This window comes from Sturnus vulgaris, chromosome 5 (assembly GCF_052056855.1).
Source record: "Sturnus vulgaris isolate bStuVul1 chromosome 5, bStuVul1.hap1, whole genome shotgun sequence".
Lineage (NCBI taxonomy): Eukaryota > Metazoa > Chordata > Aves > Passeriformes > Sturnidae > Sturnus > Sturnus vulgaris.
In genome coordinates, this window is record NC_142247.1 from 1,764,540 (window position 1) to 1,781,225 (window position 16,686).

At 40.4% G+C, this 16,686-nt stretch overlaps 1 protein-coding gene across 6 annotated transcripts in view; it reads left to right on the top strand.

Moving 5' to 3' along the window:
• Nucleotides 1-15,566, top strand: part of LMO3 (LIM domain only 3) — a 61,253-nt gene extending 45,687 nt beyond the window's left edge. For all 6 annotated transcript variants that reach the window (XM_088164529.1, XM_088164526.1, XM_014869930.2 and 3 more), the window contains 2 exons: nucleotides 6,075-6,200; nucleotides 14,920-15,566. In XM_088164529.1, the coding sequence (XP_088020655.1) occupies nucleotides 6,075-6,200; nucleotides 14,920-15,025 (232 nt within the window). In that variant the 3' untranslated portion in view covers nucleotides 15,026-15,566. The remainder of the gene's footprint in view (nucleotides 1-6,074; nucleotides 6,201-14,919) is intronic.
• The last annotated feature ends 1,120 nt before the right edge of the window (nucleotides 15,567-16,686 follow it).

Below are 16,686 nucleotides of genomic sequence, written 5' to 3' on the forward strand. Positions count from 1 at the left end.
TCACTCTTCACCTTTTCTGCAGTATCTGAAATTTGGGACAAGCTTTTAACCTAATCTGAATAGACATCTAAACCGTGTTATCTAACTGCTCCTATGTTATGACACTTGCAATTTTACATTTCCTGAAATAATTCAGTGCCCAGCCAGCCGAGCTCTCGTGGAAATTTCTCCACCTCACCACTTGAACTGGGAAGTGTTGGGAATCTAGCTTGGAGGCCAAGGGCTTTTATTTGTTGAGCATCCCTGTTCTGCAACGTAGTAGTGATTCCTTCTTTCAACAGCCCGGTTTTGTCAGGAAAAGATTTTAAAAGAAAGGGGCTTAGAGAAACACGTACAAGCAGCACTGAGGATAGAGGACACAATCCAGGACTCTTTTTTGTTTTTCAAAAGTGGTCATTTTCTCCTGTGGTCAGCTTGTTCCCCACCTCTTTTCTTTCCTTCTGTGCAGTCTCTGATTGTTGAAGCAGAGTTAATTCAAGCAGAGACACCAAAAGTCTTTTGCTGGATACCAGTGGGTGCAGCCAGGACGAGCAGGGTCAGTGGGAACCCTCTGCTCTTGTTTCTTGTGTGCTTTAACTTCAGAAGGCAAAGTGGGGCAGCTTCTCCTCTCCCCTTGGCTGGAAGCACATTTAATTTTCAATGAGCATTTAGAAAACTGTTCCAAGGAAGGGAGGATGGGTGGGAGTGAAGTAAGTTTTGCAGGCATTCATGAAAATGCATGTGGGACAAATTTACCTGCTTCCTTTTCTCTACAGTTTGACAGGGAGGATTTTCAAAAATACCTTGTGGGAAGTAAGAAAATACAGGCTATTTAAAGCCAGTAGTACTTGTGTCCCAAAGTCACCTGGAAATGTCTAAGAAATCTCCACCTAATAATCTAAGTAATATTCAGCATGTAAAATTTACATGTTCTCAAAACTGTGCTTTTCAATGTGCTTTGTAATCTAGATCCTTAGATAATTTTTTTTGTCTCTCTCATTAACTTTTATATTCTTTTATGTGGTTTTATGTTTCTCCAAATAGCATCTTATGTTGTCTGAAGTATTTGCTAAGGGCCAAATTCTGTCCTTCAGTGCATACAGCTCGAATTGAAATCCTGAATAATACACAAACCTACTAAGGGGGAAAAAAAAGCTGATTGTCTATTTCAGTAAATGTCTGATTACATTTAAAACCATGTGTGTGTATAATTTTGATCCCTCATGCACTGTGAAACTGAGGTTTGAAAGCAACATTTCAATTTTTTATAGAAACAGTGTCTAGCAGGGATATTACAATGCGAAGATTAGGTCTCACCTCCTTGTAACAAATTACTGGGGACCAAAATTAAGTGAGTTACGAGGGTCACCCACTCAGTTGGTGGTGTAGGCAGGTTTAAAACTCTGGTCCCAAATATATATTTTTTTCCCTAATGAACCAGTTAACCCCATAGTGAGAATGAGGAGAAAAAAATATTTTGAAACCGTGTGAAACTATCTGTAATTACTGCGCCACAGGAGAAATTCCATTAAATGTCTGCTTTGTCATTCCTCTATCTTAAGATGGCTTTTTTACCCCTCATTGTCCATTGTGCAAACAAATATTTTGCCCTCCTACTGGAAACCCAGGCACCTTAACCAAATCATGGAATGTTTTAACACGAAATTGTAGCAGGAGAAAGAGTTGGTCGCAAACCAATGGATCTTACAGAGGACAGCTGTCAAAATAGAACAGCAAAAAGGAGGAAGCTTGTGGGAGCAGCTGCAACCAACAACATTAGACCCTAAATCTTGTGAGAGTCCTGTGTAATTTGACAGGGAATTATGGCCCAAATCTGTCTCATCTGGGTACGTGGCAGTGCTGCCTAACGGTGCAGCTCTGTGATGGAGCATTTCCGAGGCAATGGTGAGAACCTGGGCTGCCCTGCTTACTCAGAGCCTCACCCAAAATCTGTAGGAGTGGATGGAAATTAGTGTCTCTGTGGTTCAATTGGGTCCCTCTGGAAAGCACTTGCCCCGTGAGAACAGTCCAGTCAAACTCTCAGATCTTTTCTGCGTCCCTTCACTTTTGCTTTTCTCTGTTTTTCTTGTCTTTCCCCTCTCAACTTTTCCCCGTTTCTCATCTCTCGGTACTTAACCTTCAGGTTTGTGTTTAGTAAACCTACCAAAGTAGAATCAATAGCCTGGTGCTTAATCACACTTTTTGCTGCTCAAAATGTCAGGTTTGGGTTTGTTTGTAGAAGGGCTTCTGCGTGTCTTTCATTTTTTTAGCTCTGTGCGGGATGTTCTGTACTGCTCAAATCCATTAAGAGTGAAAGCTTTTGCTGTGGCTGATTGTTCCAATCTCTGTTGCAGCATATACAGGGAATAAATGTAAAATTACAGATGTTGGTTCAGATCATCACGAGAAAAGATCTGTCCTGGTGCTTAAGAATTTTCTCATCTGCTCTTCCTAGGTGAAATCAGTAAGGTTCAGTTTTCTAATCTGCTGAGCTAGCTAGGGCACAGGCTAACCATCTGTAAGTAGATGTGGTTGAGTTTAACCATCCTCTTACCACAGAGAAAAAGGAAATCGAGCACAGAATGGCACCCAGGAGCTGCAAGTACGAGTAGAAATTAAATCCTTGACACTCTTTTGGTAAAACAGACAAAGCAAGACACCGTATCTTGGTGCCTCAGCTCCACTTAGGAGCCTGTCAAGAAACTCTTTCTCCCCTCCAGTAGTAAAAATCATGTTTTAGAAACTTGTTTGTGTAACAGGTTTGAAGAAAGGAGGGAAACAAAATGGCATGTGGAGAGCTGAGTACATGCAGTCCTGTGCAAAGGTGGCTCCTGACCGATCTCTTGATCCTTGGACAAAACTGAGGAGAAAGTCTAACAAATGCATCGTTTTGCAGTAAATTAGATCAGATTTCCGCATCTCCGCACTCAGTCTGTGAGCTGACAGTTCAGTAAAATGTTCCCTTGTAAGGTTCACCCTCTTAGGAAAAGGGGCAATAATTCATCATTAGAATTTCAGAGTCCAGGTGTAGATGAAAACTGATGGAGCCTCCAGTGAGGCAGGGAAAGTGCACAGAAGAAGAAAATTTTATCTGAAGCCTAATTCCCTGGCTACAGCAGAGAATAATTAAGATAATATTGCTTCAAGAGTTCTTTAATGATTAAAAATCACATATGCAGAATCCATAAATTGGAGGGCAACAAATTGGAAGGGTACAGCGTTGGGGATGTGTTTTGTGCACGTTGTAGGGGGAAGCACACCCGTGGCACAACAGCAGCCCGGGCAGCCACAGGAGACCAGGCCCATTCCAAGGACTTTGTTTAGATGCAACAAATCATTTGTCTGTTATTAACCCAGAGCTTGTAATTATGCAGATTGCCATAGATTTTCCTGGGCCTGGAAGTGAGATTGAGGGTTGTTCACACTATAGCAGGCAGCTCAGGGCTGGCCATGCATTACTGAACTTGCCACATTTATCATGTTGACTGATGGCAGCAGAAGCAGGTCTCAGGTCCCAGTGGTTAATGTAGTGGGTAATTAACTGTCATTTGCCTAGTAATAGGCTGATGATCAATGGTTTGTGTGGAAACAAATTCTAATCAGGTAGCTGATAAATGCTCAGGGAGCGAGAGCAATTGAAATTGGGGGAAACTATGTCCAGAATTTCAAAATGGCATTGTGGGGTTTTTATTATTATTATTAATGGCAGAAAACTATGTTCTTCATATAAACAGCTTTATCCAAAATTAACAATAGCTAATATAAATCTCACATGTTTGTTTTGTGTGTGGTGGAGAAGGACTAACAGCAAGGAGGGCCTCCTCCCTCCCTTTACGTAATTGAAAAATTTTAATGTATCTGGTGCTTAGCTGGAGCAGTTTCTGCGGGGTCTCTTATTCCAGGACTGGAGAAATCTGCACAGAGTGGACTCGGGTGCAGTAAATCTCCCTCCTCTGCAGTGCTGGATGACAATCCCAAATTGTTTTACTGCTCTGCAACATGCAAACCGCAGCGCTGCCTGGAATGGATTTGCACTTCCTCACACAGCACACACCTGCAAGGGGGCCCTGGAAGGTGACACTGCCCCTCACACCCTGCCTGGACAGGGCTTTCAGCTGTGCCTGGAGCTGTTGCACCTAAACCACCTAAGCACTGAGGTGCTGTGTGAGCCCCCACGCTGAGCTTGGAGGTGCTGGGACCTGGCTCATCTTTGTGTTTAAAGGTTGCTGTTGTGTTCCAGCCTCGAAGCCTGGCTTTCCCTTTGCCATAACCACGTGGAATAGCAGCACTGTGCACCTACAGCCCTTTTCCAGCCTGGCCTGCCTCCCTCACACGGCTGCCATCATCTTCTGCACAGATGGGCAGGGAAGCAGAGCTTTGGTCCCTGGGTAAAATCATCTCTGACAAAAGTCAGCCCTCGAATCTGGGAGGCAACAGAGCCTTGTGTCCTTCTTCCAGACAGGAATCAAAGGGACTCAGACAACCTCGGTGAAACCTGGGCTTGGTGAATAGAACTGGGAGTGTTTCCCAAAAGGAATATTTACGACCTGCTAAAACACCCTATGATTTCACTAATCAGACTTCAGGAAAAGTTGACTTGAGTCGTTCTAACAGCAGCTGACGAGGATGGCCTTGCCCCAGCGTTTCTCCAAGTGAGCACAGTAACCAGCATCTCAGGCAGGAGGAAAAGGGTCACAACTGCTAAATTAAACAGGCATGTATTCTGTAGGCAGCACACCTTAAGTAGAAGCAGAAGGTAAAAGGATTTAGAATTAAATAGGCTTGTTGGCAACCCATGAAATTCAGTAAAATGGAGGGATCTGATTAAAAAACTGTGTTCATTTTTATGTTACCAAACTGAATTTTCTACAGAGCACCTTTGAATTCATTAGTTTAGAACTGCTTTTAATTTGGTGTTTCCCTTGAGAGCCATTATATTTTTCTGCTGTCAGCCTGATGTTGAGGAAAAAAAGAAAAGTGGCAGATGTGGCGTTTTCATCTGGTGTGCTTCATGGTTAAAAACAGCATTAACTGCTATGCACAAGCAGAGCATTACTTTTAATAATCCATCACAACTATTAAGTAGTTTAAATAAACTTAGTTTCAAAGATTGCTGCCTCTGTAGAGCTAACGTATTTTTTCTTGTTCATTATAATCCTTCTGTGTCACAAAAGGATGTGTATGTGTGTTGGTTGGGGTTTTTTTTTTTTTTGGTCTGTTGTTTTTTTTTGTCTGTGTAATACACCCACTTGAAAAGTATTGAAAAATCTTTAGCAAAGGGAATTTAAAAAGAAAATTATATAGATGTCTGGCAAAAACAGCATTTCATATTGTTCTTACAGTATTTTATACTTCTACTCCTGATGTGACTATATATAGTTTACAGCCTCATTTACTTTAATGTGCTACCTGAATAACATAATCATAGCAATAACTATGGTATAGGGTAGTAAGGTGCATGAACTGCTAATGCTTTCTGACGATTTAAATGACTTGTTCATAAAATGTTCTTTTAATAATAGTGGTAAAGCTTTTAGCACTAGATGTCAAAAATGCGAAGAATGTTGGCTTTTTCAAGTGTTATTTCTTTTCTAGCTAAAGTGTGTTTTAGTAATAAGCAGCACCAAAAGCCAAGGTTATGTGGCTCTCTCCTGCACGGCAGGATCTAAGAAGAAGACTCTTCCCACTTATGCAAACAGCTTGACCTCTGTCTGCACAGTTATGTAACGTCCCTAATGTGTTTACTGTTTCTTTGTTTGGTTTAACAAGATGCTTCTTTTATCAAGAAAGGTGCAGACAAAAAATTAACCTGCAGGAAAAAAAAAAAAAAAAAACAAAAAAAAAAAACAACGACATCACAATAGGTTCTATGTTAGTCTGTCATAAAGCTCTCTTCAGCAAGGCTGTGTCTTTGTGCTGCAAATCGGGCAGAGTTGAACCCCCAAAGGCCAGCCTTTCCAAAAGGAGGTGTGCTGGGGAGTCAGTCAAAGAGCAGACTGTGGAGGCAAAAAAAAAAAAAAATACATTAATAAAAAAAAAAATTTAAAAAATTTTTGAAAAGTGAATCAAGAATCTATTTCTTTCTGTGTCTCCAGGTTATTTGGCGTTACAGGAAACTGTGCTGCCTGCAGTAAGCTCATTCCTGCTTTTGAGATGGTGATGAGAGCAAAGGACAATGTTTATCACCTGGACTGTTTTGCATGTCAGCTTTGTAATCAGAGGTAAGAGAATTTCTTGGGTCTGTTCCATGGGCTAAGTGCTGGCTCGGCACTGGTGTGGGTGTACATTCCAAAGAGGAAACACTTTCCAGCAGCACAACCCCGAGACTGAGAGCAGCACCTGGGTGCCATTCCTGGGACTGATACAGAACATCTTTCATGACCTTGGCCAGAAAACTTTTTGTGCCTCAAATCCCACATCAATAAAAAAGAATAATGTTACTTCCTCTCCTTCAAAAGGCTGTCTGTCAGGTTTAATTAATTAATATTTATAAAGGTCTTTGAGATCCTTTTCTGCAGAAGAGCATAGCAGCACCATTTGTCATTATTGCATTAATTTCACTTTAATTCTTCATTTTTATCACATGTATTTCTTTTAAAGTACACATTGTTTCTTCCTGTTGCCAGAACTGTAATCATTTAAATTTAAAAGATGTTGTTCCCACCATTTCCTCTGCAGCAGAATTTTTTATTTCCATATCCAAACCGTAGGTTATAAAAATCCCAAGGATCCAAACCTGACACCCTGTTCTGAAGCATCACCCATATGGCTCATTGGAGAAGGAATGTCAGAAATGGGAAAATTGTAACAACTGATTTTTTTTTTTTTAGAGGTGAACAGAGCCAAGTTTATAGCAGCTACGCTCTGAGTGGTGGCTGAATCCTGTCAGGGATTTCACCACGAGCTCCATTCCTGACTCCACCAGAGCTTTGCCACTGACTTCTATGAGGTCTAGAAAGTGAGAGAGCCAATTATGTCCACTCCTTAATGTCCCTGTTATTTTCAGTTATTTCTCAGTTATTACATGATCCTATTTAGCGTTTTATAGCGCTCATATCTTTTTTTCATTTCTTCAGTTGGGAAGAAAGCAAGATATACATTTTTAGGGAAGCAATGAAAAATTAGGAAGATAATAGTCTAATATGACAAAGCTAGACACAGCTCTAAATAAGCTTTGCTAACTCACCTTGTCCTACAGTGTATTATTTTTTAACACTGTAGTCATTTAAAAATCAAACATCCCTAAAGAACCATAAAATGTACAGCTGCTAATAAGTGTAGCACACTACAATTACGCTCTTTAAAAAAAGCCAAATTGACCTTTTTCATCATGTTGCATGGGAAATTAAAATACCAGGCAAGTAATAACCACTGCTTAAACTATATAATAATGCAAAGTAATTATAGGTTCTAATGCTATTTAAAGTCCTATATCAATTTTGCCTTGCCACAGAACTGAGGAGCCGTGCTCCAAGCAAGGCAGGCAGAGGCTCCCACAGTTCCCATTTAAGAGACACACAGAGAACGTCCTGGGTTTCCTTTCCTAAACCCTTCACATCATGTTTTTTGTTTTTTTTTTTCCAAACCACAGTTCTGGTATCATTATTAAAGCACCTAATATATTTCTGTTGTTCGCTTCATTTATTACATGCCATAATGGAGCTGCATATCTTTAGTGTTGGTTATGCACAATTAGCACTTAGTTATTGTCTTGTCACTTCAGCCCATACAAGACAAACTTCTTTAATGCAAGAAGTCAGCTAATCTTCATCAGTCAAGCAAAGCAGACAATGTTTGTTAGCCAGAGTGCAGAAGATTTTCATCATAGTTAGCACTCTTGGATCTGAGGAGGTGAACTTTCCTTTTCTCCCTCCCTCCCTCACCACCCCCCCCCCAAAAAAAAAAAGCACAGCTGTTATGAATATTACAAGTAATGTACAATTTCACTTTGCAGCTAACTCACATCGTAGTGTTCCCTGGGGCCACTGATCCCTCTGGAAAAGTGCTGTTAGATGCTTCTGAAATGGAGCTTAACTGGGTTATTTAATAATTCTCAGCCTTTTTATTCCTGAGCCTTCAATCTAATCTTTTATTTGACTTTTACTTTGCATGTATTTTGGGCAAAGGGTTGCTGAAATAGTCTTACAGGTGTCTTAGACTGAGAACAAAAGAATGAATTTACCTGAAATTCAGTCTAGTTCATCTAGTGAAAACAGGGAGTGGTTCCAGGAGTTACAAAGAATTTCAGAAATTCTCAGAAGTGACCCTAATCCTGATCCTATTGCAATTGCTCTCATGGAGCCTAATAAAGCAGACTGCTTGTAGGGCACCTTTCTTCCTCACAATTTGGGACTAATGGCCCTCTGAAGAATTAATTTTGTTGGTTTTTTACCAAAAAAAATCCTATTTCATGGATGCTCCAACATAGCTTTACTCCAGTTCCTATGGCAAAGCATCCCACTGACTACATTCTCTTATTAATAGCTTTCAATCTTTTGCTTTTTGTTACTTGTATAACAATAAACCTCCACACTGTTGGACACCTGGCCCATCAACAGCTTGGGGGTTTTCAGATCTACTATGAAACCTTTTCCTGTACTCTTTTAAACAGAAAAATCTTGTCACTCACCATTTCATTAATAATTTCTGTTGTCCTTTAGGATCCTTTTTCTTCCTCTGCTCAGTCTAATCAAAACCACACAGCAGATTCTGAGTAAGGATGTGTTTAGAAGACTTCAGTTTAACTTTTTAAAGTTTCTGCTGCCCCTTTGTATACAAAATAATGTTATTGAGGGGTTTTAGATTTGCTTTTTCCTTTCACTCTAGCCACTGATTCCACCAATATGTAATTTCTTTATTGAAGAGAAAATTTTTATTCACAAGCATGTCAACAATATCCAAAAATCATCAATGGGTGTATCAAAGCACACCAGCTATTTCAGGACCTGCCTAGCCTTATTCCCCAATTTCACATTTTCTTCCCCCATTAATTTTTAAAACCTTTGGGTCCTCCTCTACAGTAGTTTTGCAGAGTATGTAGTGCTCTCTGTTTGATTTCACATTTCATTTTCACTTATCATCTGCCATTTAGGTTTTTTTTTCCCCTAACAGAATTCATGCACTGTTCATGAGAATACAGAATTGTTTCTTCAGATTGCACTTGTCTTTGCCAGCACTGATTTTTTTTAAATTTTTTTTTTCCTGATGTTCTGGGCCCAGTTGCTCCTTCCAGCCCTGCTTTTCAAGCTAGGTAATATTTATATTAACAAACATCTCACTGATCCGTGGGGCAGCCCATCCTTCAGTCTTGCTGCTGCATGACCCTCACATTCCTACCCTTTAAATAGCTGATCCTGGCCCAGAGAGATGCCTGCCCATTTTTGCCCAGTGCCCTTTGTGAAGACTCAGTGGTTTTTCCTGCTTTTACGGACAACTTCCCTGTTTGCTTTGTTATTTTTGAGTATCTACAACTCCCCACTCGGTGCCAGTCTCGGTGTGGATGGTAATTAGGCTCCCTTCACTTAAGGGGACTTTTGTTGAGGCCGTGAACTCCAGCTCTGAACTAACTCAGAGCATGCCTGTCCCTTTATTTAAGTCCTGAATGTGACTTTTTCAGAGTGAGGAGAAAAAGGCATTGTCTCACCCACTGTACTCCAGGAAGACAGACTGCAGACACAGGGCTGCCAGGGAGCTCCTGAGCCACTAAACCTGGTGTCAAACAGGCTCTGTCCCCTATTTTCCCTTTCATAAAGCTATTCAGCTCCAGGAGCTAATTGCTCCAGCCAGACAGGGTTTTTGAGATATTTCCCCCATGTTTTTCTCGATACTGATGCTTAAAGCTGTAGCAATTTTGTGAATATTAAGCTCTGCTCCTAGCCTAAAGGTTTTAGCATCCTCTTATCTCTCATGTCTCTGTCCAGCTTACTCCTAATTTGAAGTTTTCCCATCGCCTAAGTACCTGCAGAGCTTAGTGACAGTCATCTTAATGGTGTGAGTGCTCCCCTTTCTTCTCTGTAAACATATTTCACTTCTCCCCAGAAGCCCTTCACCTCACGTTGACAGTAACCTCACTATACCTAATTTCTGCAGAAAATTTAAAGGGGTGGGAGCGGGGGGAGAGAGAGAGAGAGAGAGAGGAAACCACTGGAAAAATAAACTTGTAAACAGACACAGCCTTTCACACTTTGTCAGGCTGCATGTGTGTGACTGACAAAGTGGAGTGGCAAATCTTGCAAGTGGGCTCAGCTGTGTCTTTGCTTGACACTTTTGAGTGCAGCGATGATGTCAGCCTGCCTCCAGCTTTCCCACTTCCCAGAGTTTCTGTGTCCTTCCTCTCACTCTCTTTAGCGCCTTCCTCCCCACTCCTGTGAAATCTTCTCTCTGCAGTTTGAAGTCAGCTCAGAGTATGGCTAAAAACCCCCATCTGCTGTCCCTGAGAGGTGTCTAAATCGCCTGTTCTACCCTTCTAGCTCAAACTGCCTTCATTTTAATGGAAACCCGTCTGAGAATGGTCGCACACTCACTGGAATTGCTGTCCTGATGTAGCTGTAAACACCTCCAGTATAAACTAAAATGCCCACACAATGCTGCCTTTGTTCTCTGTCAAGCAGTGGGGAGGGATACAATGCCAGGGACATCCTTATTCCAAACACCAATATTAGGATTTTGCATAAGTGGTAGTTTAATGAATTCTGAAGGGCTGAGTACTGCTTATTTTCATTGTACGTCTCAAAATTTAAAATACAAATTAACATATTGCCCATACCCGCTTTTTATAAAATACTACATGAAAAGCACACCCAGGTGAGGTTTGCCATTTTCATTTGAACTGGGATTCTGTGTCTACATATTCTGCACGGTGCTGGGTGAAAATGTACAAACTCAGGCACAGCTCCCACTTTGCAGCTTCTGAAATGGACATTTTGACAGAACCCCAAAATTAATAAACCACAGGTGTGGACTGATGAACTGTGGTGTAAAAGAGTGGTTTTGTTCTCTCAGTGATGCATATAGATTGATGTTAATGCGAGTTGTACTGGAAGCACAACATTTAAAAAGAGAGGGAAGGGGAAAAGCAGAGCCCAGGCTACATCTCTGATTGCAAAAAGCAGAGGGGAAGGGTGTGGGTGTGGTAAATCTGAACTGTCCTAATCCTCAGGAAATCAACTAAACGCTTCCAGATTTTGTTTCTCTCTACAGCGACAAAGATCTGGCATTACCAGAGCAGGCACACACAAAGCCATCTTCCTTCACAGCAAGATTTATCTTGCTTTCTTAAGTAGTGTTCAGCACCTTGACACACATCTTGAGCATCAGAAAAGATGACAGACAGCAGTGAGATCTCCTTAAATATCTGTTCTGAACAATGAAAGAGCTACTTCTCAAAATGGAAGTTTTATACTTCTTGCGATTAGCCCAGACACACCTTCCCTTCCAAACAAGGTGATAACAGAGGTCATTTTGTAATATAAATGGCCTTCCTTTTGCCATTGTAAAATATGACAGGGGTTCTAGGCTGTAGGTTAATTATAATGGTCATTCTGCTAATGTCACAGTCGTGTCAAAAGCACTATTATCAATTTATGGTGCTCAGTCCAATCTGGCATGTTAATGCAGCCTATTGTATATTCTTTCCTGTTCATCTTGCATGCCTATTAAAAAAACTGGGTGAGACTTTGAGGGAAGGCTGAAGACTACCATCTGCCTGCTAGAAGAGTAATAATCTTGCCTAATTATATACTCCTAACGCAGGGGCATCGTAATATGCTCCTCGATTCTATTTAATATGTGTGCCCAAATTGTGCCCCGATTTACATCCTATGCCAATTCCATAAAAAAACCCCAACCTTAGTGGGAGTCTTGGCTTCAATTTGCCCTCCCACTTTAATGCTAAGCCGGGTTTAAATCTCGCAGTGATTTAAACACCCAATCTGAAGTAGTTACAGATATATCTCTTTCACTTCAGGAGAGGCTAAATCTGGTTGTGAGAGTCAAATAAAGTTGAAAGTGTGAATGAATGGCCAGAATTCCTCATTCTTCCTCTGCTTACTTGCCCTGTCCCGTTGTACCTGGGAGCCGGGATTGTAGGTTTTTCAGCTGATGCTCACCTCCTTGTCACCTAATGAGTGCTCAATTCACACATTTAACACCCAGGGACCCACACAAGCCTCACCGTCAGCCTTTGCCAAATCTCCTTGTCACTGGGCTTGCACTATATGAAAACAATTGCAGAATTCGAACCCTAGGCATCACAAGCAACAGGTTTCCCCGAGGCACAGGAAAGCATCCAGAGGATCCCTTCCCGTGCAGACAGACCCAAAAATCCGATTATCACAGGCAGGAACAGAAGGGATCCGTGGAACTGTGTGAGTTTAAAGCCACTCATGCACAAAGCTGTCACATGCCATGTAGACATAGGTAGAGCTCTTCTGGCTGCACATATCAACATTGCTAAAGCAAAAGGCATTGACACTTTTTATTGGGAAAGGCATCCTGACACTCCTGTGTAGCTGGTGCAGTTTAATTCGAGCTGTGCCACTTCTCCGAGGGCTGAGAAACAAAATCCTCCAGGCAGGATTTGGATGCAAACAAACAATATCGCATGGAGCCACGTGTTAAGTATTGCCGTGCAAGCGAATTGCACTTCAGCGGTGTATTTTTCATCTATTAAATGCTTTAAAAAAATAGTGTCTTACCCTGGAACAAAAGGAATACAGAGCTGAGTAACATTTTCAGTTCAGACTTTGTGTTTTCTGCTGGGTGCAGAGTCTCCCACTGGTGCACTGGTTTGGGGTGGGGAGGGTTTTTTTTTTTTTTTTTTTTTTTTTTTTTTTTTTTTTTTTTGTTGATTTTAAATGTGACTTCTTTGGGAAAAACAAGTGTTACTTGTTGGCACTAGTTAAGACTCCTTTACCTAATCTTGTGAGGTGCACAAATGAATTTTTCTCAGAATTGCCATCAATGGACAAAAATACAAAAGGTGGAAACTAGGAAAAAAAAAACCAAATAACAACTTTTATGTATGAATTCTACATTTCAGCATAGCTATTCAAAATCGTTTTGTGCTGTTAGTAGTCTAGTACAGGGGTGGGAAGAATAATAGGAATCTCTAAATTCTGTAAAAGAGTGTTGACCATAAATAACTTAAAGATTTCAGGATCCTCCCATAATCTCTATTTTCAATCATCATCAGCAGCAGGCAGTAATCCCACAGAAAAACAAAAAAAAGTCCACAAATAAACAAACCAATTTTCCTTTAAGAGCAGAACTAATTCCTTTCAATCCACTTTTTTATTACACTATTTTCCCTCTATCTATTTAGCTAGCATAAGGATAAATTTCCAAAGCTACCCAGTTGGAAAATAAATGGGTTCACTGTTTGTCTAGCATTCCAATCTTCACAAATGTAAATCAGTCCAACTGCTACTCATTTAAACCTCCAACTTCACAAAACATTAAAGGACTGCTTTCCATACACAGTTTAATCTGTAACAATTCACCAAGATTTCTGCTTGAACATCATTAGAAATTGACTCTCTGATAAAGACAGACCAAAATCGGGGGTCAGGTGGGTCAACCTGTGTCATTTATGGAGTTTTAATGGGTCAACTGCAGCAGGCACCACTACTTGAAGGTTAAATTTTTACAATTAAATACATATACAGCTATTCCCATAGCTACTCTGCTGTTAAATCTACCGTAAACAACACAAGCGTTTATATCTGACCCTAATTGTGTCCAAGATGTCACCATTTAGAAATTATATTTAAAAAAAAAAAGGACATTATAATCCGTTACACGTTAAACAATACTTTATGTGCTGAGATCCATAATTAGCTGGTAGAAGCTGGTTTCATTTGTTCACATCAGTGTTAAGGGGTTCATTTAGGTTACTTTCTTTCATTTTAATTGGAATAAGGCAAGCAGTGCCTCCCAATATATTTCATAGCTGGAGAGTTCACTACAAACAAAGCCATGTAACCCTGCCAAGGCAGTCACTAGGGAAACTTTTTTTTTCCTGCATTGGCCCCCATTCATTTCTCCCTAAGTATCTTCCACAAGAGTGGCTTTGTCAAGGGGAAGAAGGATTGAAGGGTGTGTCAGGGAAGAGCCTTCTTAAATCCAAGCATGTATTTTTAGCTGGGAAATCCTACTTTACTCCCAAGTTTGAAGGCAGGCAGCCAGGAGCATTAACATTACGTGATTGTCCTGCTCATCAGAGGAAAAGCAAATGAAATCTCTCAGTGGCGTTTTGCAGCAATCAGATCATCCTGATGCACATAATGGTATAACAAGGTAGGAACACTGATACCACAAGAGAGAGAGTAGTTAGCTGAGTAACTAAATTTATAATCAACTCCTGCAGGAAAAAAAAAAAAAAAAAAAAGGAAGAAAAAAAAGATTTCTCTGCATGCCTGCGTGTCTCTGGTTTGCACCACAGTTTATGTGAAGCTGTGTGTGTGCTAGGAGCAGTTCTCAGAATCACCATCTTAAATCAAGTCACTGAAATATCCAACTGGAACATAACAAGGAATTCTTACTAGGACACAAGACAAATGCAGGATATCTCAGACAAGCTTCCCACTGCATGCAATCACTTTGTCCTTCTGGTTTGCACGACAGCAGGACATTTACTCTTCACTCAGCTGGGCAGCCTGGGATATTTCTTGTGCTTTAGCTGGGTGACAGTGACCTGATCCAGGAGTCCTCTGAACGAGGTCTTGGGCTGGGGAAGCAAAAGTGCCTGAATGCAGTAGATTTTGTTGAAAGCACCAGGATCAATTGTGGCACCAGGGCAATTCCTCTGCTGGGCTCTCCCACGTGCACCCATGGGTGCTGTCCAGCCAACACCCTTACCCTATGTGAGACCATACCACAACGTTTATCCTCAAACTCTCCCTTTTCTTTCCTTTTTTTTTTCCTTTATTATTTCCATTTCAGATTTTGCGTCGGAGACAAATTTTTCCTGAAGAACAACATGATTCTGTGCCAGACAGACTATGAGGAGGGTTTAATGAAAGAAGGTTATGCACCCCAGGTTCGCTGATCGGATGCCACCTCGTTAAGAATAAAAAGCACTATGTTCTTTTATCTTTTCTGCTCAACATGTATATAAGAAATGACACAGGAACCTACTGAATAGCATAGATATAGGGAGACAGAATGGTTGCGTGAAATAAAAGGCGGACTGCATCTGTATGTAGTGAAAATTGCTCCAGTTCAGAGTTGAATGTTAATTAAAAAAGGTACTGTATATAAAGATGGATTCTTTTTGCTTGCTCTTGGGATTTTTCAGTTCGTTTGGGGTTTTTTTTTTGTTTGTTTGTTTCTTTTTGTGTCATTTGGCATGAGATGTTTATTTTGGACTATTGTACATAATGTATTGTAATATTTGAAGCACAAATGTAATACAGTTTTATTGTGTTACCATTTGTGTTCCTGTTTGCTTCTTTGTATTGTTGCATTTAGTACAATCAGTGTCTAAACTTCCTGTATATTTATGCTTTCTGTATCTACCAGCTATTTTAAATGAGCTGTATCTTTCTAGTAAAAAGCATTAAAGAGCAAATCCCAACCATTATGCTACACTTAGAGCTTAAGAATACTGTTTACATTAAAACTATTTAGAAAACTAATAACTAGCAGCACCTGCTGCTAATGATGCTATGGTTAAGGGTCTATCAGCACTTCTCTTATAAGCCTCTATTTTTCAGGGGTTAAGCATCTGCTGTTTAATTGCATGGATTTTCCTCAAAGAGCACTTTTATTTTACTACAAAATTTTGAGAAGCAAATCTGACTGGTTCGAGATATATTATAAAAGGTGCAAAAGTTCATGCTTTTTGGGTGCTGCTTTTGTGCCCCTTAGGCATTCCAAATGCCTGGATTTGATTTTTAATTTAGCTGGAAATTAAGCCCTAATGCAAACCAGTGCCTCTGGGTATCTTATTTTATATATATATATATATATAAAAATATATATGTTATTTTTCTGAAATCGTTAATTTGGGGGGAGGGAGGAAAGGGAGAAGATTTCTGTTTATATACATTTTTAAAAATTCTTAAAATTTGAAGGGTCTCTCTCTCCTTCATCTCCCTCTCTCTCTTTCCTTTTTCTTTTATTTTCTTTTTTTTGCTTTTATTTTATTTTTTTCCTTTTTTTTTTTTTTTTTTTTTAATCAGGGCTTAACCCTAATGTTTTCTGGGGCTGCATCCTCAACAAACCCTGGAAAAAAAAAAAAAAAAATGAAAGTAGAAGGCATTGTAAACAGCCCCCTCTGAGGGTCTATTTACATTAAAGAAATGACCCTGAGCTGACACTGAGAGAGTGACTGGTTGCTAATTACCCACCTCAGTGAATGCTGAAGGTAATTTAAATGCTGATGTGGATGGGACAAAACTTTGCAATAGCAAGCGAGAGCTACCACACTCGACTGCACAGGTACCTTGCTGCCCATGCCAACATCCTACAGGTTTGTCCCATCAATACTGGCAATTAAAATCCTTTTGACAGAGGTGGGATCGCTGCTGACAGCTCCTGTTGGCAATCAGTCCGTTCTCCAGGAGAGGTGGACCTCTGTTTTTAAAGCCATGAAGCTATTGCATCAGCAGGACGTCCCTAAGTGCTCACGCCCCTGACAGAGCTTACAGGTGTTTGGCAAAGGAAAGCAGGATGAATGTTTAAAAAGTTGTTACATGCATATTTATG